Below are 25,747 nucleotides of genomic sequence, written 5' to 3'. Positions count from 1 at the left end.
GCATTTGCAGAATAAAAATATGAAATATGAACTCATGTCCTGCGATGCTGTCCCTCCTTATCTGCTTCTCCTTTTTAATACTGTTGTTTGGGGAATATGCATGGCAAGCTTAGGTGCACATATAGAAAAGAAGTGCAACAATTCCTGCAACTGTCAAGGTATTGATGTGTTGGCTATGCCACCTCTCACTTTGTGATTAGATTTGTTCTCTGTGGCTAGTGTTTGTTACGCTTCTTGTTGTCATGATTCCTCCAGATAAGAACTTTACTGACAGTAACAATTTAAACCAATATCTGTCATTTTAATGTACTGTTCCAGGTTCATATTCTCTTATCGCTATCCAGCAGAGATACCTACAGGTCATTATCACCGCTCCAATTATACATTTTTTTAGAAAAGGGAATATATTAATATCTCAGCTTCTGCATCGATTAATGCATATGGCTGTTCGTTATTACAAACACACGTAAAAAGGTCCAGGGAATCTCAAAAACAAAGTTTTGAGCCATAAAGCCAACAAAATTTTGAGAATGAAAAAACTAGATAACAATTCTATTGCTAAATCTCCAGCCGTGTCTTGCAAACACCTCCATCGCGGCTATCTCAATGGTCCTACAACCCATCTTCACTGAACGGCGATCTTCCTCTTTCTAAAGAAGTGACCAGAATTTATTCCTCTTTTCAGCATTTATCAAAAGTAGTGGATGGGACCAAACAAAATGAAAATATATAAATACAACTAAAAAACCATGGGAGTAGTAGTTACTAGAAAGGAATAAAGTGGGAATTTCCTGCCCACTATGCATCTTCCTCTTTATCATCGAATTCTTCATTTGGTTTTAGTGTGAAAGCATGACGATGCTACTATTTATGTTCTTCCTTTTTTGTTGGATGCTTGCTTCAGCCATTTGATGATTATGCCTCAGAGCCATTCCTATTTGTTAGTCTTCTTTGGACAATGTTTTAGGAGATGTGAGATGTGGCGAAAAGCAGCAGATACTTGAGCTCCTTTGGTTCACCACATGATAGATCTCGCTGACGTGTCCACCTTTTATGATCTACTGATGGTGTATCTTAGATGCCTCTAATGGTTTCTATAATGGGTTCAAGCTTAAATGTGTGAATGTGTTACGAATTTATACTTTTGCACAATATTTAGCTTGGTGTAATTTTTGTTTATTCTAGTGTAATGGCTACTGCTATGTTTGAGTTCCCATTGTTCGTAACTTCCTATCCTTTTAGGAAGTTTTTTTTTTTGAAAAGTCAGGAGAGCTGCGTTTCATTGTATTAGAGAAGAAAATGGTCCCCATACAGCCCACTCGTCTCATACGGGGACCAAATATGAGAGGTGATTTTAACAGCAAAATAAAGATGAAAAACTTGAGACCAAACTACACGACCCGACCAAAGCTACAAAGAAAATTAGATTCTACCACCAAGCTCTATACCGCGCAGCTTCTTAGCTCTGGCTAGGCACCGGAGATTATGTTCATCTTTGAACTCCCTCAAAATTGATGTAACCAAAGGTGCAACACCTTTTTAGGAAGTGACTTTTAACAATTGGATACTGGCTTCTTAAAAGGATTCTCAAATCATTTTTTTTGTTAGACCCTCTTTTCTTGTAGTACCGACTCTCTCTTTCTGTTCTGCTATTACCGGAGTTGCAATATTTTGGTTGTTTTCGTGAAAGGCTATTGGAATATTTTGTGTACTCACTGAAGAGGCGAAACTGTCATGCTTTAAGGAATTCATCTGTATTAGGAATTATGATATCAAAAATTCTGTAACTGTTCTTTGAAAAGAATATGGTCGTCCTATGCTAAAACAGTGTTGCGTTAAACATTTTTTTCTCTCTATTTGCATGTTCAATCAAATGCATTTTCATTCTGTATTTTTATGGCAAGATTATTAGTATTAATTTACAAAGAGCTATCTACCATAAGTCTGGCAACATTATCATTAGGAATGGAACATAACTGCCCATACCTTTCCTAGAGGCAGCTGGGCCATAGCCCATAGTTACTACTCCTGTTGCATGTAATTTTGTAAGTTAAAAGGAAATTTTCTTTATGTTAAATACTCACACGGAATTTCAGCGGTTGATGTCATTTAAAGAGATTAAAATTCTTCCAGAAACTAATTTGTAGTAGAAGATATCTTTTAAAAAAGTTAGAATTCCCAGATTTAGTGAATCTGTCCTCTTCATCAGCCACTAATAATCTTTTATGGCCTTCATCATCTGATAGTGAGACTAGCTGAATCCTAACTATCTGAATAGAAGAATAGCTTTCACTCACCCTGTCACCCACAGAAAGAAAGAGCCCTCTCTATGTGCAAGTTACAGATAAATGTGCAACTTGTATATTTGCAAATTAATTATCTAGTCTCTGAAAAATCAATTATATAATCTCTGAAAATTGATTAATTGTTTTTATGCAAGCTTCTTAAGGAACAAGTTTTAGGGTACAACCGTTCTATGCATTTCTGTTGTGCAGTTTCATGATATTTTAGAGTTCCTTGCTGTTTACACGCCACAGGAACCTTATGTTGTAGAGAAATCTTCTTTTAGGTTTATCAAGTAAAGAACTCATAGTGCAACTTGCCGCATTTGTACTTGAGCTATCTTAGCTTCCAACAGTTTCAGGAAAAAAAAAATTCTCTGTCTTTTTGTTATGCTTTATTCACAGGAGGACATTATCGATGTAGAATAAAGATTTTGCATGTTTTAAAATTGTCCTGTTTCCCTCTATATATACACCCTTGCTCATTTCATGTCTCGGTGTGCTCATCTAAGTCCTCTGTAGTCTCAAGTCTGCACTTGCTTGCACTCTGACTGAGCTAGCCAAATATGGACTATACGAATTTGCGGCGCCAGATCATCTCCATGAAGAAAAGCCTCTTCGATCAGGTTTTGTCTCAGTTCACTGGAAACCTGGGAGAGTAATGACTATCCGCGTCACCACCTACTAATATTTGTTTGCTTGTCTGGAGCTCTTAGTTTTGACAGGGTAATCAATCTCATGTGTTGGCTGGTCTTTGTAGGGCTGTGCTGGTCACATGGTCCTTATGGCTGCATGGTCTGTTTTTAGGACAACATCTTAGATTAGAGGACAGCATCTTAGAGGACAACATCTTAGACTAGAGGATAGCATCTTGACATATGCTTGGCTGGCTAGCAACCTATAAATATGTACCCCCAACCCTTCAGGTTGGCATGACATTTGGAAATAAACCAGAAAATTGCCCCAACCGCTAGTGTCATCCTCTCTCGATGAGAGTAAGAATTCTGCTACTACCGAGAGTAAGAATTCAGCGACTAACACACTATAGCTCATTTTGTCAGGCAGAGTATATACTGACTCATTCCCATTAAAATCGGCTTTAATTTGTAAATAACTGCATAGCTCATTGCGTCAGATTTTAATCTGGTATATATAGGCCAATGCTCAAGTAGCTCCTATCTTCCCATCTAAAAGTTACACAACATATTCTGCTACATCATGTATATATACATGCATCATGATAGTGGGGAAGGATGCCGCCGACCATACAGAATAGCGTGCCACTTTATTTCCTGCTTATATTCCTTTGAGAATATACAGAAAGGTGGGGTTTTCAAACTTTACAGAGTAATCATAGGTTAGGATCATTTTGATCTTGCATTAGTTTCTGGTAGACAAATCCTACAGTGTCCTTTATGCCTAGTTAGGTTGAAACCTAAAACCACTTGCTGGAACTCACTTGGTTCATCTTTATGTGGACAGCCCAAAAAGCAATCTTATGTGGACAGCCGAAAATTTGCCTGTCTTCATGCCCAAATGTATCATATAGATCCGTCATTTATTTGAAGATAATTGGATCCTTCATAATGTCTGATGTCTCAAACAATTGAAAGAGGTCGCTCTAAAGAGAGAAATTGCTTTTTGCCACAGAGTTCATTCTTCTGTATTTTGCTTTTCAATATATCTACCCCTTGCTTTCCTGCAGGGATACCTGGATGAACAGTTTAATCAGCTGGAAGAGCTGCAGGATGATTCAAGCCCCAATTTTGTTGACGAAGTTGTGGCTTTGTTCTTCAAGGATTCATCAAGACTGCTGACGAACATAGAGCAAGCACTGTAAGTAATATATGCCTTAACTCATTCTAAAAGAATACTCTGGTTTTCCAGTACAAATTATACACATGACTTCAGACATGATATCAATTAACAAGTAGTAGAAAGCATACAGAATAGTGTATTCACTTTGAATTTCTTGTGATGCAGTGAGAAGTACCCACAGGATTTCTACCGGTTGGATTCGCTGGTGTACCAGTTCAAAGGCAGTGGATCAAGGTATAGAGGGGATGAATATGCCCAGAAACATATACAGGGCACGCAGTTGCTTTGCATATATAACTCGGCAATGCAGAATCTTCTGGATTGCCTATTCTGGATTGGCTTTTAGAGTTGTCAGCTCACTGATACAAAATTTGATTAGTAAGATAGATAGTACTTAATTACAAGTTCACTAAAGGTAGCCTCATTTTTAGCAGCATTGGTGCACTGAGGATGAAGAATGAGTGCTCCATGTTTAAGGCCCACTGCAACGACAGGAATCTGGAAGGGTACCGTACACTTGACGACTCTTCCTCTATACCTGCATCTCATTCTTTGCTTGAGCAGCTGCATCTGATTCCATGGCTCACTCAGATGCCGCCGGTCACTCCAGAAGATGAAGAGGGAGCATGCCACTCTGAAGCAGAAGCTGGAGACATATTTTCATGTAAACACAAACACCAAATTAAAGGCCCTGTTTCTACATAGATAACGATCGATCATCTGTTCTTAACTACTATTTACTGCCTGCTGATGACACAGTTGCTGAGGCAAGTCGGTCCTCCAGAACGCGCGGTGAATTCATGGAAGTAACAAGAATAGCTAGCATGGGAGGCAGTTCCAAGGGAAATAAGAGGGTGGGCTCTCTCTGCTCCTTTGGAAGAGTATTGTATACTCCTCAAGTTTTGCTCTGTTGCTGGTGTTCCCTTTTGCTGCTCATGGGTGATGTGTCTCGGTGTCTGTCTGTGTGTGGTCTCTTTACCGTCTGGTGTCTTGCGTACACTTTGCTCGCTCCTTGGTAGTATATGGAGCGTCACAGTGCTTCTTCTCTACTCTGAAATGTAATGGTAATATATTTGGTCGGGTTTTGTCGTAAGACATACATACTGTCTCATGATTCTGTTCTGTTTCGTGAATTCTTGCTGCTAATAACAATTTCCTTCAAATCAGCTAAGTAGCATGACGCACTTTAGTTTCAAAATTAATTATTTGGAGAAAGAGCATGGAAAAATTTTACTTGGTCACGGTACTGTCCAACTTTTCCATTCATATCTCGAGTTGTTTTGTTGCATTTATTTTTTGATCCTTAGCTCACGAAATGATTTGGCCACATGGTCAAATCTAACTAGCGCCTCGTTTAGTTCTGTAGCGCACTGAAGCATTTCGTTTGTATTTCGTAATAATTGTCCAAACGTTGACTAATTAGGTTCAAAACGTTCGTCTCACAAAGTACAACCTAACTGTGCAATTAGTTTTTGATTTCGTCTACATTTAATACTCCATACATGTACCACAATCGCGAGACGAATGTTTTAAGACTAATTAGTCCATGACTAGCCATAAGTGCTACAGTAACTAGCATGCGCTAATAACGGATTAATTAGGCTTAATAAATTCGTCTCGTAGTTTTCAGGCGAGCTATGTAATTAGTTTTTTTTATTAGTATCCGAAAATTCCTTCCGACATCCCGAAATATCCGATGTGACATAAAAAAAATTTTCATTTCGCAAACTAAACGCAGCCTAAGAGGTGAACAAGATTGTTACATTCACATGTAGCCCTTTTATATTTTAAGAACTACAAGCATAACCCGCGCGTTGCTTCGAGAATTGCAGATTAATAGATTCTGTGGCATGCTGACGTGGACAACAAAATGTTTATGTCTTATTTATGTGGACATTACAATTGTATGCGCTAGTGGATTTTAATTGTATGTAGTTGTGCTTTGGTGAGGTAGACCGTTTGCATATTAAGATAAATAGCTAGTGGGGTTTAGGATTATAAGAGTTATAGATACACACTAAGGGCCTGTTCGGCTGGCGTTTTTCCATCGCAGCTGTTGCCGTTGGCTTTAGCCTCTCTCATGTGTTATTGTAGAAATATTGTAGAACTACACTATTTATTCCTCACCCCCGTGTCGCTCCTCCTCGGGTGGCTCGGGCGAAAGCCAAAACCCTACCGCCGCAGCCCACATCCCTCCCCTCCCTTGCCTTGCCGCCGCCCAAGCGGCTCGCCGGAGCTCCACGCGACCGCGAGGAAGGCGGTGGTGGGGCTTCGTTAGCCGTGTTAGGGACAACGGGTGGGCGTCGTCCGTCCTCAGAGCACACGCAGCACCATCGAAGGCCAGGATGCGGTATTGATAGGATTTAGATGGCTAGAGGGATGGTGAATAGCCTATAAAAATTATCCTACAAACTTACAAACCGCCAGGGCAAAAGTTGATTAGTATAAAAGATGGCGCTAATGCAACTACTTGCTCTAGCTCTATTTCACCACAAGCAAGCCTCCTACACAATTCTAGTTTCTTGGTCTCTAGGTTGATTTCACTCAAACAAGCAAGCTACTAACTACTACACTAGCTACAACAAGCAAGAGCTACTAAACAAGAAGCTACAACTAGTTGTAACTTCTACTAGCTCTAAATACCACTAAGCTACACAAGCAACTACCACACAAGACAAGTATATGAATAAAATTACAAGGTAATAGTGAGCAAACCACGTGGAGCAAGAGTGATGAACACAAAGATATATCCCCGACAATTCGGTTGCTTGCCGGCGACCTACGTCCTTGTTGTGGCGAGTCCAAGCTAGGTGGTTCGCATGCTAATTGCCATCACACGCCAAGCCCACCACTCAGGCGCTGCAAGAACCAGACTAGAAAGGCACTCCAACTAGCCCCAATTTCACTAGAGTTGCTCTTCACGATCTCCCGCGTGACGAGCACAAGAGCCCCTTACAATCACTTGATCAGAGCCAACAACAAGCACCAAAGTCGCTCAACGATCCCGCAATCACCGAGCCGGCTAGGTGAGGCAATCACCAAGAGTAACAAGAGCACCACAAGCCCAACTCGCCCTTCCTAGTGCCATAAGATGCAAGAACGTGATGCAAACGCACTAGAGGCTCTCCAATCTCACCCAAAAGAACAATCCATGGATGCAAGTGAGTGGAGTGAGTGTCTTTGCTCTCAAAGGGTGCAGCAAACTATTTGGGGGGATCCAAGAGAGTGGCCATGGCCGGCCACAAGGATATTTATAGCCCCAACAACTCAATCCCAATCCCAATGTTACCCCTTAGAGCAGCTTTTTGTGGGGCACCAGACATGTACAGTGCACCACAGGTGCCCACACCGAACGACACGTCTGGTGTGCTTCCAACGGCTATATCTCATTGATAAAAAATGAGCCGTTAGCATGTCATGATCCCAAAAGGAGCCCCTCATAGCGGGCCAAGCGAGTCGGAAGAAGCCCGTGTCCCGGCAGCGGCCGAGGCCGTGGGACGTGCACGCCGCCAGGAGGAGGCACGGCAAGGGGGGCCGCGGCCCCTCCACCTCCACATCATCCCGGATTCTAGATGATTTAGGAAAATAGAGATATTTAAGAAAAACATATAGAGATTTTGTTTAGAAAAAGGAATGTAGATTTTTTTAGGAAAAGAGAGAGTTTGTTTTAGGAAAGGAGAATCCAAACCTATAAGGACTCCTTACTAGATTGCTTGGTATGTAAGTCCGTTAGGGGCTATAAATATAGGGGCATTATAACTATTCCAACTCAAGAAGGAAATAGAGTCTTGCTCTTTAAACAAATCTCTCCTCTCTCTCTCTTAGTGCCGCTGCCCCTCACCCTGTGCCCTGCATCGCATGCTGCTGCCTCCCCTGCCGCACACCCCATGCTGCCCACTAGACGTAGCCGCGCTTCCCCCAACCGGCCACCCTAGAGCAAGAGTGTGACACCCGATATCCAGAGACTAGATCTATCCTATGGCCACCTCCACCGCCATCATGATCATCGGGATGAAGAAGATGATGGACATCTTCTCCATCAACATGAGCAACCGCTTCGATGAGCTCAACATGAAGCTCATCAAGCTCGACCTCCACCTCACCGACATTGAACGCCAACGCTGTCCTAAGGCACGTGAGGCCACAGCCGAGGAGCTTAAGGAGGAGACCAAGCGCATCATGGAGGATGTCGGTCGTGCGTTCCTCAAGAGGAAGCAAGAGGCCCCGACCACCACCATGCCTCTTGATCTTGTGCATGTCGTGGCAAGCAAGCTATTCACCATAGCTTCCCCATCTATGGAGCCACAAAGGAGCACCGCCAACACCACTACTACAACACCACTGTCCTCATCGCGGATCATCATCAATAGTGACAACAATGACAATGACTACACCGACATTGAGCCTCGCCTGTTGATGCTCACAGGCGCCCCAAACTCAGGGGTGCGAGGAGGACATACCATGCTCTTGGCGGGAGCCATCCTTGACCAAGGAGATTGGATCCTCGTTGACATTGACGCCACCCACAACGACATTGACTCTAGCATCACCCACATCAACAGCCTCACCAAGTGTCTCATCAACACCACCGTGCTAGTTGGGAGCAATACAGAACTCGCCTATTGGGGAGCCTGCTTCACCGTCCCACTACGCATCAACTGCAAGCATAGTTATTAGGACCGGACATCGAACCGGTGAGGCCATCGGTTCGATGGTTCACTGGTCCAACCGTTAAGAACCGGTTGAACCGCCGGTTCGATTATTTTGGACCAGATGAATTGAACCGCTCATAAATACTTCAAACCGGTGTAATATAATGATATATAATAAATAATTAGCAACATATATTTGATCACATATACAAATAAGATGATAAAACACAATTATATAACTTGCTTCCCACTAATCTACACACGCACTCTGAGACATCGGTGCTCTAGAGTTGTTTTACCAGATATTTAAAACATATGTATAAATAATATATGGAGTACTTACAAATTGGTGCAAAAATGACTAGAATAGTAATTCAAATATTTACTATTGGAAACCATCTCGGATGCTAAAATAGAGTACACCATTGCGCAGAGCTCATTGAGATAATCAAAATACATATATTATTTGTTCAAATTGAAGCTCATTTAAAAAAATTATGAAATTTCGAAATTTAAAAGGCACGTCATCTCACGCCAGCACTACCAAAAAGTCAAAGGAGTCAGGAGCAGCCGACAACACCTCCACGCATGCCATTCAAATTCCAAAGTGAGCAGTAGCAGTGCAGGCCCACTGGTGGCAGGTGCAGGCGCTCCACCAGCTTGGATAGGACCACGTGTCCATGGCTCCACGGCTGCACAACCAAATTGCTTGCGCGGCATCAGACCGGGGCGGTTCACATGGAACTGGCCGGTTCACCGGTTCCATAAAAAAACAGTCGGTTCAACCGGTTTTTAACGGTTTGATTGCACAGACGGTCTTTTAAGTGAACCGGGCCGGTCTAGGCTCTGGTTCGGTCTTTTAGCGGTCGAACCGTCGGTCCGGTCCGGTCCTAATAACTAGGACTGCAAGACATTCCAGATCAATGCCTTCCTCCTCCGCATCGGCGATGACATCGACGTCATCTTGGGAGCTCCATGGCTGATAGACATCGACAATGCCCTCTAGGATTTCACATATTTGTAAATGCAATTCTGGCTGGACAACAGATGGTCACCTTCACTAGCACCCTATACCGTCGAGCGTCCCTGCATCACCTCATTTTACCAGCACCACCAGCATCGACACTGGCACTTACATCACTAGCGCCAACATCAGCACCATGGGCGTTGGGCCCCGTGCTGACTACTCGGGTGACAGCAATAGAGCTGGCCGCATGGGCGGTAACACCGGTGGCAGCAGCATGGACGGTGAACTCGACATTAGCCACATGGGCAGCAATCGAGCCAGCCGCATGGGCAGCGACAACCGAGCCGGCCTCATGGGCGGCAGCAACGCCGCAACTCCCTTCCCTAACTCCAGTGATGACAACACTTGGACCAGCCATGCAATGGTCGTGGTCCTCTCCACCACCACAGGCGCTAGCACACTGCCACCTTAGCTGGGCAACACAACCTCGTGAATCCCTCTGCCTTGACAACTTCAACATGAGCACACCAGTCTTCATGGCACTGCGCCAGGCAACTTTGCAAGAGGCAGAATTTCATGACATTCCCACCAACGTCATCAACAAGACGATGGCCTAAGCCTAGATGATCAACACTGACTATATCTTCTTTGACAGGTGCCTCTACATATCAGCCGCTTTGCCACTACTTCTAGTCCTCATCGACGCACTCATCAGCAGTGAACACGTCCAGAACCTCAACCACCCGGCGGTAGGGTTTCATACCCTCCAGACATCAGCGACACAAGCCTACAGCTTGCCATCAAGTATCTTTCTCACCCGCCCATGGAAGAGGGGCACTCCACTAATGACGGTAGTCACCTTGTTCGACATGGGGTGCTGCTGCATGACCGTAATAAACGACGTCGCCATCAACATCAACACCAGCGATGGCCTCCACTCAATCTTGCCATATGACCTCAACGGTGTTGACTTCATGTTTGGTAAGATGCTCTACTTGATGGCACGCTAGCTATACATGTGTTGTCTGCCATCTGTCGCATGATCCCTAGCTTCATCCTCCCCAACACAAACAACAAGAAGGCATGGGGTTTTGAGAAACCTCCGCAGGCAAAGAAGCACTTCCTCTTCGATGCCAGCATCTCCAGGGTAGCACACTAGTGCGAGCACAATAGGTGCTCCATCTAGAGGTAGCCATAGGCCCGTACCACTACTGGCTCCACGGCTACATCGATAACCTCCAATACTGCTTCCAATTCAATGACAACAATGACCACCACAACCTCATGTCTACAAGAGTCCTCCATAGGGACCTACTCGTCCACATTGAGCGAGTTAGCAGATCAGCTCCACCACCTCGAGGCCTCGATGACTGGCTAATGATTTAGCTTGGGGATGAGCCAAGTGCAGATGGGGGGAGATGTCATGATCCCAAAAGGAGCCCCTCATAGCGGGCTGGCGGGAGCCAGTGACCCGGCAGCGGCCAAGGCCTCAGGACGCGCATGCCGCTAGGAGGAGGCATGACAAGGGGGGGGGGGGGGGGGGTGGCCCCTCCACCTCCACATCATCCCAAATTCTAGATGATTTAGGAAAATAAAGATATTTAGGAAAAATAGATAGAGAATTTGTTTAGAAAAAAGGAACCTAGATTTTGTTAGAAAAGAGAGAGTTTGTTTTAGGAAAGGAGAATCCAAACATATAAGGACTTCTTTCTAGATTGCTTGGTGTGTAAGTCGGCTAGGGACTATAAATATAGGGGCATTGTAACTATTCCAACAAAAGAAGGAAATAGAGCCTTGCTCTTTAAATAAATCTCTCCTCTCTCTCTCTCTTTCAGTGTCACCACCCCTCTCCCTATGCCCTACACCACACACCACCACCTCCCCTGCCACACGCCACCAGCCACCGCCACACCCCCACGCCACCCGCTGGCCCTAGCCGCGCCTCCCCCCAACGGGCACCCCTAGGCAGGAGCATGACATAGCACTTGCCAGAGATTCGGTGCAACCACCAGACACGATACTGGACAAGTTCGTTGCATGTTAGAGCTAATAATGTCGATTTACATGCTCTATGTGTGCCTTGTCCTGTGCGGCATCCGGTGGCACACCGGACACATCCGGTGAGTACAACACCTCCCGAGTGCGATTTGCAACCTCTCTTAGTGCCCTATCCGGTGCCACTTGACCGGTGCACACCGGACATGTATGTGTTCCAGTGAAAAACCGAGTGCAGTAAAACCCCTGCTACCATATCTGATGCACCGTGTTTGGCGCACACTAGACATGTCTGGTGCATGCTGAACAGCAACACCGAGAGCACACAAATGTCTCCTTGCAAGCATGCTGAGTCCCAAATGTTTTCACAAACATGTTAAAGCAAAGTTAGCCTTTTTTAAAGTGTTTTCCATAAACATTTTCACTTGCTCTCTGTGGAGACACTAGGCCTAAATGCACATGCATAGAGTTCCAACACCTAGTGGCACTAGATGTGACCGATTTGTCTAATTAGATCTCCTCTCTTAATAGTACATCCATCTATCCTAAATCCGATTACGCACTCTATTGCATCTTGACCAAAAAAGAAAATGCCCTACCTTATACCTTTGCCTTGAGCCCTTGCATTTTGTTTTTTGTCTTTCTTATTTTCCAAGATTTGAGTTCTTGATCACCATTCCTTCACCACCATCAACACCATGTGTGCCATCCCTGCTCAACCTTGGACGTGGTCCTAACCTATCTCATTCATTACACTAGAGTAAAGGTTAGTCCACTTGGTTGTCTCAATTATACAAAACCAAACATAGGGCTTTCCGGTATTTGGCAGGAGTGGAAGAAGGTTGCCTAGGAGGACCAGGACATAGAAGATCACCTCCAGAAGGACACAGGGCTGGGTGACAACGGCGGTGGTTGCGGTTTCCTTCTGTAGGAAGCGGTGGCGGCGACCAGATCTAGCCCCCATGGTTGAAGCTGGCGCTCCCTTTGCCGAATCCAGTGTCCTCATGCCCAGATCCATTGCCTTTGTTGTGGGCTAGCACATTGCGTAGATCCATGGAGGGTGGGGAGCTGGCGTGCAGTGGAACATTAGGGGGTGCCTACATGTCGCTGTCCACATGAGCAAAATGGTGATGGTGATCGCGCAGATGTTGGCGGTGCCATGGTTGGTGAGTTTGTGTCTGATCTTTTCAGTGCCAGGAAGGGCATATTCAGGGCGTCCAGCTGCCGACAAGTATGGAGGCACCCTAGCTCCATGGCGGTGGCACAACGGCGATGAGGTGGTCATGCGAAGGCATGGTGTCTGGTGCCATGCGGAGGTTTGTCGATAGACTGGTGGCTGCAACGAAGGCTCGGATGCATGGTCTCTCAATGCCGGAGGACCATGGTGCTACTGTAGCTATAGGTGAGGTGGATGGAAAGATGCCAACGATGTGTGATGATGCAACTGGTGGTTGCCGCTGATGGTCCAACTCGACTAGATGCCATCCTCTTTGGATTCTTTGTCGTCTCTGTGTGCTACGATTGTGCTAGTAGGTGCGCTACCTTGACCAACAGAGATAAGACGATTGAGGTTAGGGCAAAAGCCTAGATGGCGACGTCTGTAGATGCCAATTCCTCCCTAGAGGCGTTGAAACCGTCTCTAGAACCTTATTAGAAATGACCGGACTCCAGTGATGGAGCATCCGGTCACTTTGAGCAGTGCGTCTAGGTTGCAACTTAACACATGGCGTGAAGCTGACTAGCCGTTAAGATCAGGCGCTCGGCATTTGAAGCTGATGACATATGGCAAGCATCGGGTGACCGAACGTTGGGATCCCGCGTCCGGTCAACCTAACCGGCGCGTCTGGTCAGCCCGTGTTTCAGAGGACTGAGGAGCCAATGGCTTTATTTCATTGGGGGCTCTATTTAAAGGCATGTGGCTGGCTCTATCTCTCTCTCTTGGCCATTTGCATTAACATAAAAACCTTGCTTCTCCAAAACAATGACATTGCTTTTAGTGCCATTCATGATGCCATTGATGAGAGAACATTTGAGCAAATCAAGAACATTGAGATGGCTCATGAAGCATGGAAGAAGTTGGAGGAATCATTTGAGGGTACTCAAGCCGTGAAGGGTGTCAAGGCATATATCCTTAAGGAGAAGTTTGCTAGTTTCAAGATGAAGGAGGATGAAAGTGTGCCGGAGATGTTCCATAGGTTATAAGTGCTTGTCAATGATCTCAAAGCACTTGGTGAGAAGGTGAAGGACAAGGACTTCTTCCATAAGTTCTTGAGATGCTTACCCTCAAGATTTGGTACATTGGTCACTATTCTAGTGAGGAGTGGTTTGGACACCATGACACCAAAGCAAGTGTTGGGAGATATAATGATCGATGATACATATAGAGATGATGATAAGAAGGAAGAAAAGAGGGAGAAGAAAGGTGACAAGAAGAAGAGTGTGGCGTTCAAGGCCACATCATCCAAGGTCAAGGCAAAGCAAGAATCATCAAGTGAAGATGAAGACTTGAGCTTTGATGAGATGAATGATGAGAAGATGGCTCTCTTTGTCAATAGATTTGGCAAGTTTATGATGAAGAAGGGCTACCATGCTAGAAGAAAGAAGTCTTCATCCAAGAACAAGAAAGAATCAAGAAGGTGCTTCAATTGTGGAAGCAAAGATCATCTTGTTGCTCAATTTCCATACAATAGCGACAATAGTGATGACAACAATAAGAACAAGAAGGACAAGAAGGAAAAGAATGAGAAGAAGGACAAGATGACCTTCAAGAAGAAGAAGGGTGGTTCATATGTAGTCACTTGGGATAGTGATGCTTCCTCAAGTGATGACGATGATAGTGAAGATGACAAGACCACCAAGAAGAAGGCACTTGCAAGCATTGCTATCAATGAGAAGCCTTCTCTCTTCAACATTTCATCATGCTTCATGGCTAAGGCCACTAAGGTACAAACTTGTGATGATGGAAGTGATGAGGAACATGATAATGAAAATGAAAATGAAAGTGATAGTGATGATGATGAACCAACTAAGGAGGAATTACTTGACATGCTAGATGATGCTAAAGAACACTTCGAGATTAAGAGAAAGGAATGCAAAAGCTTGTGTAAGGAGCTAAAAGCCCTTACGCAAGCCTTTGATGAGCTCAATGCATCTCATGAGAGGCTAGAGGAAGCCCATGAGAAGCTTGGCAAGGTTCACAAGAAGCTTGAAAAAGCTCATTCCTCTTTGCTTAATGAACAAAATGAGAAGAAACATGTTGAGACATGTGATGTAGGCTTAACTTGTGATATAATTGATGAATCATTCTATAAGCCTATCATTGTTGCTCCCACTAACCCTTCTTGTAGCACTTCTACTTCCACCTCATCTAGTAGTGATGGTTTCACTTGTGATGCCTCACTAATGGTTGAGAATGAGACCCTCAAGAAGGAGGTCAATGAGCTCACTCACACCTTGGCTAAGGTCTATGGTGGTGAGGATCGCTTGCTTATGTGCTTGGGTAGCCAAAGAGCTTCTCTCTACAAAAAGGGATTGGGCTATACCCCCAAGAAAGGCAAGGCGGCCTTTGCTCCTCACAAGACTAGTTTTGTGAAGAATAATGGTCGATTTTGCACTAGTTGCAAGCAAGTTGGTCATAAAGAGCATGAGTGCAAGAACAAGAGCAAAAATACTAATGTATCCTCAATTAAGATTAATTCTTTCTATATGCTTACTAAGGGTACAAATGGTGTGAAAGCTAAGTTCATTGGTACACCATGGATGAGCTCAAAGAAGAAACCTATTTGGGTGCCAAAGAGCTTGGTCACTAACCTTTAAGGACCCAAGCAAGTTTGGGTACCTAAAAATAATTGATCTTCTTTTGTAGGTCAATTACAAAACCAGAGGAGGGCATTGGGTTCTTGATAGTGGGTGCACTCAACACATGACCGGTGATGCAAGAATGTTCAACTCAATCAATACCAATAGAAATGATGGTTATGATAGTATCACATTTGGTGACAATGGCAAAGGCAAGGTCAAAGGGCTTGGTAAGATTGTAATATCCAATAACATGAGCATTTCCAATGTATTGCTTGTTGAGAGATTGAACTTTAATTTGCTATCCATGGCTCAATTGTGTGATCTTGGATTCAAATACATATTTGGGGTAGATGATGTAGAGATCATAAGTGTAGATGGCTCTAACTTGATCTTCAAAGACTTTAGATATAAGAATCTATACTTGGTTGATTTCAATGCTAGTGAAGCTCAACTATCTACATGTTTATTCACTAAGTCTAGCATGGGTTAGTTATGGCATAGAAGGCTTGGTCATGTTAGAATGAAACAATTGAATAGATTGGTTAAGCATGACTTGGTTATGAATAGATTGGTTAAGCATGACTTGGTTAGAGGCTTGAAAGATGTTGTGTTTGAGAAGGATAAGCTTTGTAGCTCTTGTCAAACCGACAAACAAATTAGAAACACCCATCCTAGGAAAAACATAATGAGCACTAGTAAAGCATTTGAGTTATTGCACATGGATTTGTTTAGGCCAACACAATACACTAGCATTGGTGGAAACAAAAATGGCTTTGTGATAGTGGATGATTATACTAGATACACTTAGATATTCTTCCTAGTGGACAAAAGTGATGTGTTTGCAATATTCAAATCATTTGTCAAGGGCATTCACAATGAGTTTGAAACAACCATCAAGAGAGTTAGAAGTGACAATGGTAGTGAGTTCAAGAACACTAGAATTAATGAGTTGTGTGATAAATTTAGAATTAGACATCAATTCTTGATCAAGTACACTCTATAATCAAATAGCCTTGTTGAGAGGAAAAATAAAATACTCATTGATATGGCAAGGTCTATGCTTAGTGAATACAATGTGAGTCGATCTTTTTAGGCCAAAGCTATCAACACGACTTGCTATTGTAGCAACCGCCTCTATTGTCACCCATTGAAAGAGAAGACACCATATGAGCTCTTGAATGGTAGAAAACCTTACATTGCATATTTTTGGGTCTTTAGTTGCAAATATTATATCTTGAAGAAAGGCACTAGATTGGGCAAATTTGATAAAAAATATGATGAAGGATTCCTACTTGGATACTCAACTACTAGCAAAGCATATAGAGTTTGGAATTTGGATAGTTGTACTCTTTAGGAGGTTCATGATGTTGAATTTGATGAAACCAAGGGTTCATAAGAAGAGAATGAGAACTTGGAAGATATTAGAGGCATTCAACTTTCAAATGCCATGAAGAACATGGATGTTGATGAATTAAGGCCTAGCCAAGTGAATGATGATGAAGATGATCGAGTGCAAATGCTCTCTAACTAAAATGTACAAGATGATACAAATTAAGCTAATACAAGTGGCTCTCATGATAATGAACAAGATTAAGTGGCTAGTGCATCATCTCAACCCAATGATCAAGCAAGTGGAAGCAATCAAGTTCCAATCCTCCAACCAACCAATATTGCAAGGGATCATCCATTAGACACTATCATTGGTGATATTTCAAGAGGTGTGCAAACTAGATCAAGATTGGCTTCATTTTGTGAGCATTTCTCATTTGTGTCATCCATTAAATCAAAAGAAGATAGATGAAGCATTGAAGGATATTGATTGGGTGAATGCTATGCATGAAAAAATAAATAACTTCATAAGAAATCAAGTATGGAAATTAGTAGAGAGACCAAAGGGACACAATGTGATTGGCACCAAATGAGTTTTTAGAAACAAGCAAGATCAAGATGTGATAGTAGTAACGAGGACTATCTTGCTGGCAAGCAAGTGAACCTCGATAAAAAATTATTGTGTCATCATTTGATTCCAAGTTGATTGGTCTTCATTGGTATTCATTCTTATGATTGATTGGTTCATTTCTTGACTCGGCGGTATAACCATCTTGCTCTCTCTCTCTCTCTCTTTACATTACCGCAAACTAGTTGTCAAGCTCTTTAGTGTAGCTAGTCATGAGAGCTTGTCAGTTTGGTTAGTGTGGCTCTTTAGTTAGCCTTTGAGAGGACACTAACTTAGTGTAGTGACATAGCCATTGTGTGGATAGATACTATAGAAACTAGAATTGTGGTAGGTGGCTTGCATTTATAGTAGGCTAGCGCAATACTCGCTTTGTCTCATATTTGTCTAACTGGTTTGCTAAGTGTTGTTATAAAAATTTTTAATAGGCTATTCACTCCCTCTAGCCATTAGGACCTTTCAGGCGTCCACCCCGTCCTATATGATAATTTCCTCTGGGTGAAAACCCTGCCTATTCATAGGCCAGCAACGACGACGCCTATTAGTGTCATGACCTTCCTGGAGGCGTTGTCATCGTGGAAACTGAATGTCATGACCATTTGCGGCATATGGAAGTCGGAGCTGCTACATCGGGGTCGATGAGCTTGGCAATTTCATACGTGCGTGTGTGCATGTGTGTGTTCGAGAGAATGAATAGCACAAATGTAGATGATCAAACCAAGCCAAGCAAGAGGGAGATAATGAATCTATATCCCCAAGGTTTGGTTGCTAGCCGTCAACCTACAGCCTCTCGTTGTGGCGAGTCTCTAGGTAAGTGATTACTGTGCTAACAAACCACTCAAGCTTGACCCACAACTTGGGCGTTGCAAGCATGAATTACTAAAGAGCACTCCAACTAGCCATGAGCATTCCACTAGAGTTGCTCTTTGTGATCTCCCAAGGGGACAAGTGCAAGAGCCCCTTACAATCAACTTGATTGGAGGCGACCAACAATTACAAACAAGCCCCTTAATGATCCTCCAATCATTGAGCCATCTAGGTGGCACCAACCAACAAGAGTAATAAGAAATCCATGGTTCAAACATTAAACTAGTGCCACTAGATGCAAATCAACTAAGCAAATGCACTAGATCTCTCCCAATCTCACTTTGGGTCAAGCAACTAGAAATGAGATGAGTGGACTCAAGAGCTCACAAGAGTGTTGGATCATTTAGAGTTCCATGTGAATGCCCTAAGGGCTAGCCAACACCTATTTATAGAGCCCCCCTCAAAAACTAGTAGTTTGAAGAGCTATAGGCTGGCTGTTTCAGGGTCACTGGAAAACTCCGGTGACCACCGAAATGCCACCACCGGAGCATGCATTAATAAGATCAACAATTCAGATTTGATTTGAGATTTTAAATCCCGAGCGCTTTCTCTGGAGTCAACTTAAATGTACCCACTAGATAAATCCAATGTAACCTTGTGCGCTCAGTTTGAGGCAAACTAGCCGTTACTCCCCAACAGTCAAAAACCCTTTGCTCTATTGCCTCTCCGATGCCCCGCACTAGACAAATATGGTGCGTTCAGAACCTTACTAATGGCACACCCGAGATGTACAGGCACCCACCGGAAAACTCAAGTGATGCGTCATCGGAATTTCAGTGCTCCTGTTCAAAACTCCCACTCGGTGAACACAACACATGTTCCGGTGCTCTTAGTTGGGCAACCACTGGACTTTTCCTATGAGTAACCCTAGGCACAACCGCTGCACATCTTCCGGTGACCTCCCCTAAGGGCACCAGACTTTTCCAATGAGGATATAAAACTTGTCCTAAGTCCCATTTCTCGCAAGTGTCTAAAATCCACTAACTCCAATATGTTCCAACTTGAACATCTTCACCTTAGGCACTGAGTTAGCTTCTCAAAACATTTTTCACTTGCATCTCACCGTGTCACTATGTCCAATGCATATGCAAAGTTAGTTCACACCTAGTGGCACTTAGATAACCATTTTGCATTAGAGTTTTCCTCTTAATAGTACGTATATCTATCCTAAATCTGACCACATAGTTTATTGCATCTCAGTCGGCAAAAGCAAAGCCCTAACAAGTATACCTTTGCCTTTGAGCACTTGATCAACTTGTGGCCATCTCCATCTCTTCCATGGATGCCATCTAGCTCAACCTTGGTGTGGACATCATCTAGTTTAATCATTACTCAAGACAAAAGGTTAGTCCACTAGTTATCACTCAATTACCAAAACCAAACTAGGGCTTTTACACGGCCACCGAGATCCATTTGCATCACATTGAGCTCGCAGAGACGATCTCAACCATGGAGATTGTGGAACAGGAGAAGGGATGAAGAAGAGCGCCAAAGCGAGAGAAGAAGCGGTGTTGCGTAGTGGAGAGGCGAGCCGACATTGTCATTGGGGAGGAGGAAGGTGGCCGGAAGCGTTAGCAGCAGGGAGGTGGGCCAGTGATGGATAGGGACGGGTTGAGGAACTGTCGGCAGTGGAGGGCTGTAGAGGGGCCGTAGTGGAGGGGTGGCGCGGTTGTGGAGGGGTCAAAGAAGGGTGTCACAGTGGTGGAGGGGACAGATGACATGGCATCAGTGGAAGGAGGCAGAGAGCAGCGTGGGGAGGGAGAATACCGTCCCGGTGAGAAAGAGATTAAAGAAAAAAAGACAACTAATGGGTGAGGTCCATGCATTGGTGATGGGTATTGGTAATAATTTGTAAAAGTATCTTCCCCGATAAATCTAAAAAGCAGTATTGATGCTCACCAATACTACCTTATTTAGGATGGATTATTGGTGCTACTAGAGTTACTCTAAGAACCTAGATATGGCTTTTTGGTCAATGACTGTAATGTGCGATTAGGTGATGTAGTTACCACCAAGTTGATGGATCCTTAATGCCACAACATAACAGTGATACGGTGATGGTTGAAAAGAAAAAAAAATGTGATGCAGTAGAGGATCCATCTAATCTGGTCTATCTAATGTCTGTTCAGGAGTCAGAGGAAATGCATCTGAGTCCCAGGTAAACCAGTTAGTAGTTATTAGAATTAGATGTTAGCATGCACTCATGGATCGACTCAGTGGTGATCAAGCCCTGCGGTTCACCTTGCTTGTAGATGATGTTGGAGTTGTTCCAAATTCATTCCAAGATATAGGCCATGCTTCTGACGGAGCGAAGCGGAGGCCCGTCGCCGGAGGCTTGGGCCGGAGCGTAGCGGAGTCTGAAGCTGGCCCATCAGGTCTCGCGCCTGTGCTCGGGGGGTGCGGGGGGCGGAGCCCCCCGCGGTACGGTACGGTATATACACCCTTGCTAGGGTTTTGTGGAGATTGATTCTCTTGTAAGCCGCCATAGGCGTGTAACCCAAAACTCTTGAGATAGTGAGATTGGTTGCTGGCTGGTGCCCGTGGTTTTTCCCCTTCACATCGGAGGGGTTTTCCACGTTAAATCGTGTGTCTCCTCTGTGGCTTGATTCTTTACTTCTTATTCCTATACGTCGTTCATAACAGATGACTGAGTGGTGATCGCGCTCCGTGGCACTGTATATGTATCTGTAACTCAGCTAATACAAGTGCTGTTCGAACCATTCTTGTTTTTACATGGTATCCGCCATCTCTCGTTTTCACGTTTCTGCTGCCCTTCTTCTTCCTTTCACTTCCACCATGGGCTCTTCTTCCTCCTCTGCCGCGTCTTCGAAAACGGAAGAAGAATCTGGCCTCCCCAACACCGCCCAACTCCGCTCTGATCCTGCTCCCTAAATGGTGGTCCAATCCATCAACATCCAATCCTGAGTCCCCATCGTCTTGGTCTTGGACCTCAATGACGAGAACTACACGGCCTGGGCACGCGCGCTCTCCGCCGTGGTCGGCCAGTATGGCCTAGGTGACCACGTCGATGGCTCCCCGGCCAAGGGCGACTCCAACCGGGTGCAAAACGACTGCGCCATCGTCTCTTGGCTCTACAACCGCGTCGCTCCCTCCTCAGCATGGTCTCCGACGACGCGGACTCCGCCCTCTCTCTGTGGCGCGGGATTCGCGGCCCTGTTCGTGACAACAGGTCGTCTCGGGCCGTCTACCTCAACGCCGAGTTCCGCCGCTTCTTCCAGGGCGACATGTCGGTGCTCTCCTACTGCACTCCCATGAAGACCATGGCCCATCGATCGCCTGGCCAATCTGGGCGCCCCCGTCACCGAGCCTGATCTCGTCCTCAACATTCACTCGAGGTCTCAGCCCCAGCCTCACAGCCTGCATCAAGCTGTCCCGCACATCACCATGCGCAAGCGCCTCCCCTCCTTTCTCAAGACCCAACTTGAGGAGCACCGGATCGGCAAATCCGCCAAGCTGCAGGCTGCCGCGGAGCTCCTCGCTCAAGCCCGATCCATCAACCTGCCGTCCCCACTGCCGCTCGGCACCGCGGGTTCCTCTTCGTCCAGCACCGTCTACCGCCCGCCCGCACCAGCGTCACCGGCCAACCGCCCACCAGTGATGGCGTCGACACCTTCCTCCTCCAACAACAAGAAGAAGAAGAAGCCCCCCAGCAATGCTGCTTCTTCCTCGACTGCCCCACCTGCGGCGCCGGCCGGCTTCCAGCCTGGCATCAACCCATGGACCGGGCTGAACCATTCTTGTTCTTACATTAGAGAGTTCATCGCTGACACTCATGGACAAATGTTTGATTTACCTATTCAAAACAATTTATGCGAGGAACTTTGATTGACAGAATGTATAATTTCCTGCTATGGAGCCCGAACTGCCAAACCTCTGTTTGTATTCTAGGACACAGAGGCCGGGACATTATCTAACAATGTTGTAAGTGCTGATATAAACTATAGAGAGCAATCCGACATTATGCACCCAAGAGACATAAAAGAAGTGTTGTATGTTTGCCATTGAACTGTGGCATTTTATGATACACATTACCAGCCCAAGTGGTAGGGATTGGTATTAAAGGTAAGTATAAACTACACCCTATACGTGATTGTACAAAGAATAAAGTATTCAGAACTTTATTCCAGTAACATCTCCTATAACTTCCCCATCAAGAACCGGCAGAAATATACATCCAGGCAGATGGGTCAGTAGCAGATGACTCCTAATCTATTCGTATATCAGTGTCGGAAGGATGACGACCTTCTTGATGACATGGAACCTGACCTTGATGTGATCAGCGCATCAGCAAATTTATGGATCTCAACATCCTCAGGTATGGCCTTGCTACTATCAAGGCGAGCGCTGGGACCAAATGCATTTACCTTTTCCTCTCTAGAAGATACACTCTTGACACCAGAATGATCACTTCTTTCACCTACAATTTCTGTGCCAAGAGGACTAGATTTTGCGCTGTCCAAAGAAGAATGTGTATCAAAGCCATGATCACCATGTTGTCGACTATCAGGTATGTTTGGTTCTGCCATGAATGAAGAATAGCTATCATGTGAATCCCTTCCAGTGAAGTCATCGAATGAACAACTTGAAATAGACACTCTCCTCTCCAGAGTAGAAACTTCACGGTTCTCCTTCCCTTTTCCCAGCACCAGTTTCCGAAGCTTAGAGAAGAACTTTTTCTTTTTTGGGGTTTTATTATTATGCTTTGTCATCGAAGCAATATCAATTGATACATCATCCAGTTCACCTGACGAAGCCCGTGAGGAAGAGCACTCTGAACCAAATTCGACATGGCCCAAGTGACTGTCCTCTGCACCCGCATTGGCATATTCCATTATCAGCTGCTTGGCCTTCAGTTCAGATTTGGGGCTCAGGGTCTTGCTAAGATCTCGCGCAACAGTCTTCCCTGATGGAGCATCCTTGTTTCTCAGCTCATACCGTAGGCAGGCATTTATCCATTTCAGATATACCAATTCTTCAACATCTGCAAACCTGTGACTCTGAAGTTGTTCAACCTCTTTAACCAACTTATCAGTTTCTTGCTTCAATCGATCAGCCTCCTCCAATGCTTTTACCTGAAACCATTATTAGTTATTCAATTCCTGATGGAACAACAAACTATCAAGAACACAATGAAGTTAAACTAACATATAAACAATTATTTTTGTGATATAATAATGTGTTTCTTCCCATTCACAAAAGAAATGTCGAGAACACCATGTCCATTTTAGAAATGATCATTCCAAGAGATGATTAAAATTGATTTAGTAAGTGCCAGCTACAATACAGTCCAAGAACAGTAAAGAATCACCTCCATGCTATTTTTGGGCTTGGGTACAGGGGGTAAGCGTGTAACCTCCAGTCGCCTAATAAGATGTGCATTCTCCTGCTGCAGCCTTGAATTTGCAGCTCTTAGCTCTGTTGCCTCCTTTTCCAGCTCCTCTAGTCTCTTCAGTTTCTTTTCAACCTCAATATGATTTTTCTCCTCATCAGTCTGTTTGTGCTGCAATGGATCGACCATTTTCTGAAGGGAAGTGATTTGCTCCTTAGCCTGTTCTGCATCTGATATCAACTTCTTCTTCAGCAACTTGCACTTTGTTCTTGTCGCCTCAAGCTCAGAGATTATCTTTGAGTTCTCTGACAACTGTGTTTGCAGCCTCTGGTTTTCAGACTGTAAAGATTCAATCTTCAACAAGTACAACTTTGATTCGACATTGTTAATCTTCAGCTGATTCTCAAGCTCCCTCACTGCAGCATCTTGCTCCTGCAAACCGTAACACTCCAGAAGCTGTAGCTCCAGGGTCTTCTCCCTTTCTTGCAGTGATCTCACCAAATCTCTAAGCTTGTGGACTTCATGGTCATTTGATACATCTTCCCTTACTCTCGCTGCAGGTGTGGTTGGAATGCTGTCTATATCTCGGCCAAATTCATTGAGAACCATTTCATTGAACTCTGGAAGGAGGTACCCTTCATCATCAGCAAGGCTTCTGCATTTGGGGGCCAATGGTACTAGTGCTGTGGTGGTGGTTGTCGTAGTGGTAGTGGTCGTGTGCACAGAGTTCCCACTGATAATTTTTGCCTTGGTATCCTCCTTCACAAACAAAAACCGAAGTGTATGTAAATGTCAATAGTGGCATTTTTGTATCATATTCTTTTCATTACATGGGGTAGTTCTCGGAGATGCAGTACAAAGAAGAAACTCAATGTGAAGGCAATTTGTATTTTGTCAGGGGAGAACTGGAAGATAAACTACCCATAATCTTTAAAGCAGGGGGAGAAAAACATTGATGCGTGCAGTACTGTAAAATTGAAAACTTAACCTTGCTTTGCAAGATATACTATTTAAAGAAGTGAAGAGGATCATCTACTAGCACATTTTTTATTTTTTATGGGCAATAATATTATATCACCTAGCACTAGCAGTCTAGAGAAAGATTTTAATCCCTCAAGAAGACAAACCGCCACTATTCAGAACCAAAAAAGAAATAGCACTATGAAAATGCAAAGTTTCAATCGTAGGCCACAAATAGTACGCAGGGGTATCATGAATTACTCAGCTAAATCCTTACATTTTTTAGGATCCTCAGCTCCTTGAGCCCTGTTCTGGCCTTCATGCTGCAAGCATCATCCGACTCTACAAAAACACAGGACAAACCATCACCAAATTTCATCTAGCACAGCACATAGCGAGATTGACAATCAATGCGCCATGTTGACAGGAACTTGCACATCTGCTCATTGCTGGTACCTGAGGGAGGAGGAGGAGGAGGCGGCAGCAGGAGCTGCCGGGGCGGCCGCTGGCGCCGCGAGAAGAGCAGCCCGGCGACAGAGAGCGTGACGGCCGCGGCCACCCTGAGGAATAGTTGGGGCAAGTCCTTGGCGTCCCCGGCGCTCGGCCCACCAACGCCGCTGCTGCTGCAATCACGAGGGTTGGGCATCTGACGCTGTCTACCTCCCAAGAAGAACAGAAGCCAATCGAGAGCCACGGAGGTGATGAGAATCCAACCTTGTCGGTCGGTCACAAAAAGAGCATCCTTTTGCGCCACGATAGGTGGAGCCCGGAGCCAAATTCAAAAAAAATTGGGCTCGAACGAGACCACACAAGGGTGTGGTGAAGAATCTGTTCTTGGAGGGATGAAATTTTTGCAGAAAACCAGAAAGCGCGTCAGGAAACGCGAGCTCCGGCACCTGCGAGTGGCCGGCTATACCTCCATGGCGTGGAGCCGAGCAGACTGGGGGAAGAACCCAGCCTAGCAACCAACCGGAGCTGCCCCTCGAGAAATTTGTCCCGGGGTGATCTCCGGGTGAGCTAAAATTAGGCCGGCGTGCTCCGAATTCAGCTCACAGCCAACAAAAGAAGGTCAAGGGAGGGAGAGAGAGAGAGAGAAAGAAG

At 44.7% G+C, this 25,747-nt stretch overlaps 2 protein-coding genes across 3 annotated transcripts; one reads left to right on the top strand and one right to left on the bottom strand.

The window, feature by feature from the left end:
- The first annotated feature begins 2,789 nt into the window (after window positions 1-2,789).
- LOC136518465 (pseudo histidine-containing phosphotransfer protein 2-like) lies at window positions 2,790-5,030 on the top strand. Of its 2 annotated transcripts, XM_066512126.1 has the most exons (6): window positions 2,790-2,908; window positions 3,988-4,118; window positions 4,266-4,334; window positions 4,535-4,606; window positions 4,692-4,764; window positions 4,860-5,030. In XM_066512126.1, exons 1-6 carry the CDS (start codon window positions 2,849-2,851, stop codon window positions 4,908-4,910), a joined length of 456 nt encoding a protein of 151 aa, XP_066368223.1. In that variant the 5' UTR covers window positions 2,790-2,848; the 3' UTR covers window positions 4,911-5,030. The 2 variants fall into 2 exon arrangements, with proteins under 2 accessions (XP_066368223.1, XP_066368222.1); XM_066512125.1 differs by having other exon boundaries at window positions 4,535-4,908.
- Window positions 5,031-22,203: 17,173 nt separating this feature from the next.
- LOC136518012 (protein CHUP1, chloroplastic-like) lies at window positions 22,204-25,500 on the bottom strand. The gene is made up of 4 exons (XM_066511664.1): window positions 25,103-25,500; window positions 24,924-24,988; window positions 23,666-24,445; window positions 22,204-23,429 (listed from the first exon to the last, which is right to left on the bottom strand). Exons 1-4 carry the CDS (start codon window positions 25,290-25,292, stop codon window positions 22,578-22,580), a joined length of 1,887 nt encoding a protein of 628 aa, XP_066367761.1. The 5' UTR covers window positions 25,293-25,500; the 3' UTR covers window positions 22,204-22,577.
- Between the last annotated feature and the right edge of the window lie 247 nt (window positions 25,501-25,747).

Source organism: Miscanthus floridulus, chromosome 17 (genome assembly GCF_019320115.1).
Source record: "Miscanthus floridulus cultivar M001 chromosome 17, ASM1932011v1, whole genome shotgun sequence".
In the NCBI taxonomy this organism is placed as follows: Eukaryota; Viridiplantae; Streptophyta; class Magnoliopsida; order Poales; family Poaceae; genus Miscanthus; species Miscanthus floridulus.
Note: the sequence above shows the minus strand (reverse complement) of the source record. Positions and strands in the feature narration are given on the sequence as shown.

Bases quoted from the DNA above. Each gene is read 5' to 3' on its own strand.
- LOC136518465 (XM_066512125.1), top strand. From the start codon at position 2,849: ATGGACTATACGAATTTGCGGCGCCAGATCATCTCCATGAAGAAAAGC. The intron at 2,909-3,987 runs GTTTTGTCTCAG...GCTTTCCTGCAG, and splicing joins AGAAAAGCCTCTTCGATCAG to GGATACCTGGATGAACAGTT. The intron at 4,119-4,265 runs GTAAGTAATATA...CTTGTGATGCAG, and splicing joins ACGAACATAGAGCAAGCACT to TGAGAAGTACCCACAGGATT.
- LOC136518012 (XM_066511664.1), bottom strand. From the start codon at position 25,292: ATGCCCAACCCTCGTGATTGCAGCAGCAGCGGCGTTGGTGGGCCGAGC. The intron at 24,446-24,923 runs GTAAGGATTTAG...TTGTTTGTGAAG, and splicing joins AGCTGAGGATCCTAAAAAAT to GAGGATACCAAGGCAAAAAT. The intron at 23,430-23,665 runs GTGATTCTTTAC...TAATGGTTTCAG, and splicing joins AGCCCAAAAATAGCATGGAG to GTAAAAGCATTGGAGGAGGC.